This window comes from Cyprinodon variegatus, unplaced genomic scaffold (assembly GCF_000732505.1).
Source record: "Cyprinodon variegatus isolate N-32 unplaced genomic scaffold, C_variegatus-1.0 Scaffold1418, whole genome shotgun sequence".
NCBI lineage: Eukaryota > Metazoa > Chordata > Actinopteri > Cyprinodontiformes > Cyprinodontidae > Cyprinodon > Cyprinodon variegatus.
Window position 1 is genome coordinate 2,641 of NW_015151871.1, and position 1,010 is coordinate 3,650.

At 43.1% G+C, this 1,010-nt stretch overlaps 1 protein-coding gene across 1 annotated transcript in view; it reads right to left on the bottom strand.

Annotated features, from left to right (window-relative positions):
- Window positions 1-272: 272 nt before the first annotated feature.
- The window catches only part of LOC107103308 (UPF0687 protein C20orf27 homolog), a gene marked incomplete at its 5' end in the record, with an annotated part of 4,237 nt that continues 3,499 nt past the window's right edge, over window positions 273-1,010 (bottom strand). The window contains one exon of the mRNA XM_015402965.1: window positions 273-605. Within this exon, the coding sequence (XP_015258451.1) occupies window positions 505-605 (101 nt within the window). The remainder of the gene's footprint in view (window positions 606-1,010) is intronic.

Consider the following 1,010-nt stretch of genomic DNA (forward strand, 5'->3'; position numbering starts at 1 on the left):
AGAGGAAAAAGATGACTTACACACCCCTTTCGGGTTCAAGTCATTTGTGTGAAAGTATTTCGTGATGCATTCGTGAATATCGAAAATAATGGAATGTCTGGGTCAGGAAATTGATACTGAATCAAATCGCCATGATTGGTGTGATTTACACCCCTAATGCTTTTACTGTCATTCTGATGTGGAAATTCAATCCAATTATGGCAAAGATACAAGGGGGGGGGCTGGAGCTGCAGACCTGAGCAGCAGCTGTGTCTGTTTGGCAGTGTGTGCAGGTTAGTAATCGATATGATGGCTTCTCTTCAACATACTGCATCGTTCCCATGGTTTCAATGTAGATTAAAACAACAGTAGATTAAAATCACAATCCATACGTCCATGAAGAATCAGAGGTTTGTAAACAGACATGTTGGTGTTTCTGCAGCCCACTGTCAGCCCCCTCCCTGGAACTGGACGATTAAAGGTTGATAAATATAAATGCAGGTATCAGCTATGAGTCTCTTTTCATCATTTCTTCTTGCGTTCGCTGCTTCGCCTGGAGTGCGGGTCCCTCAGAGCCCCCAGGCTCCGCACCCCCTCCAGCAGCATGGGGGTGCCATGGTGAGGGTCTGTTCAGCAAATGAGAGAGAAAAGCTGTTAGTAAAAGAGAATCAGTGAAACATCACCAGTGATCTCCTATAGGAGCAGACCTCACGGAATAAAGGTCTCCTGTCTAATCAGCTGTTTAAAGTAGTCAGCAGACAAAGTGCTCCTCGACTACAGGTTAGAAATCACTTCCTCTGTCCTCTGAACTAACAGAAGGTCTGTTTCTTCATCCACACTCAATCCCTCATAGAACATTAGCCAATAAAACTACAGCTAATGCAGTATTCCCCGTAGAACCAGACTTCTGTTCATTTAACATTCAGCTAAATTGTTTTTTTTTCAAACTGAACGTAGTTTTGTTTTTTCTATATGTTCTATATGAAACACGGCCAGAGTCGGACAGAACTGATGTTTTGGCCAATAAGAAG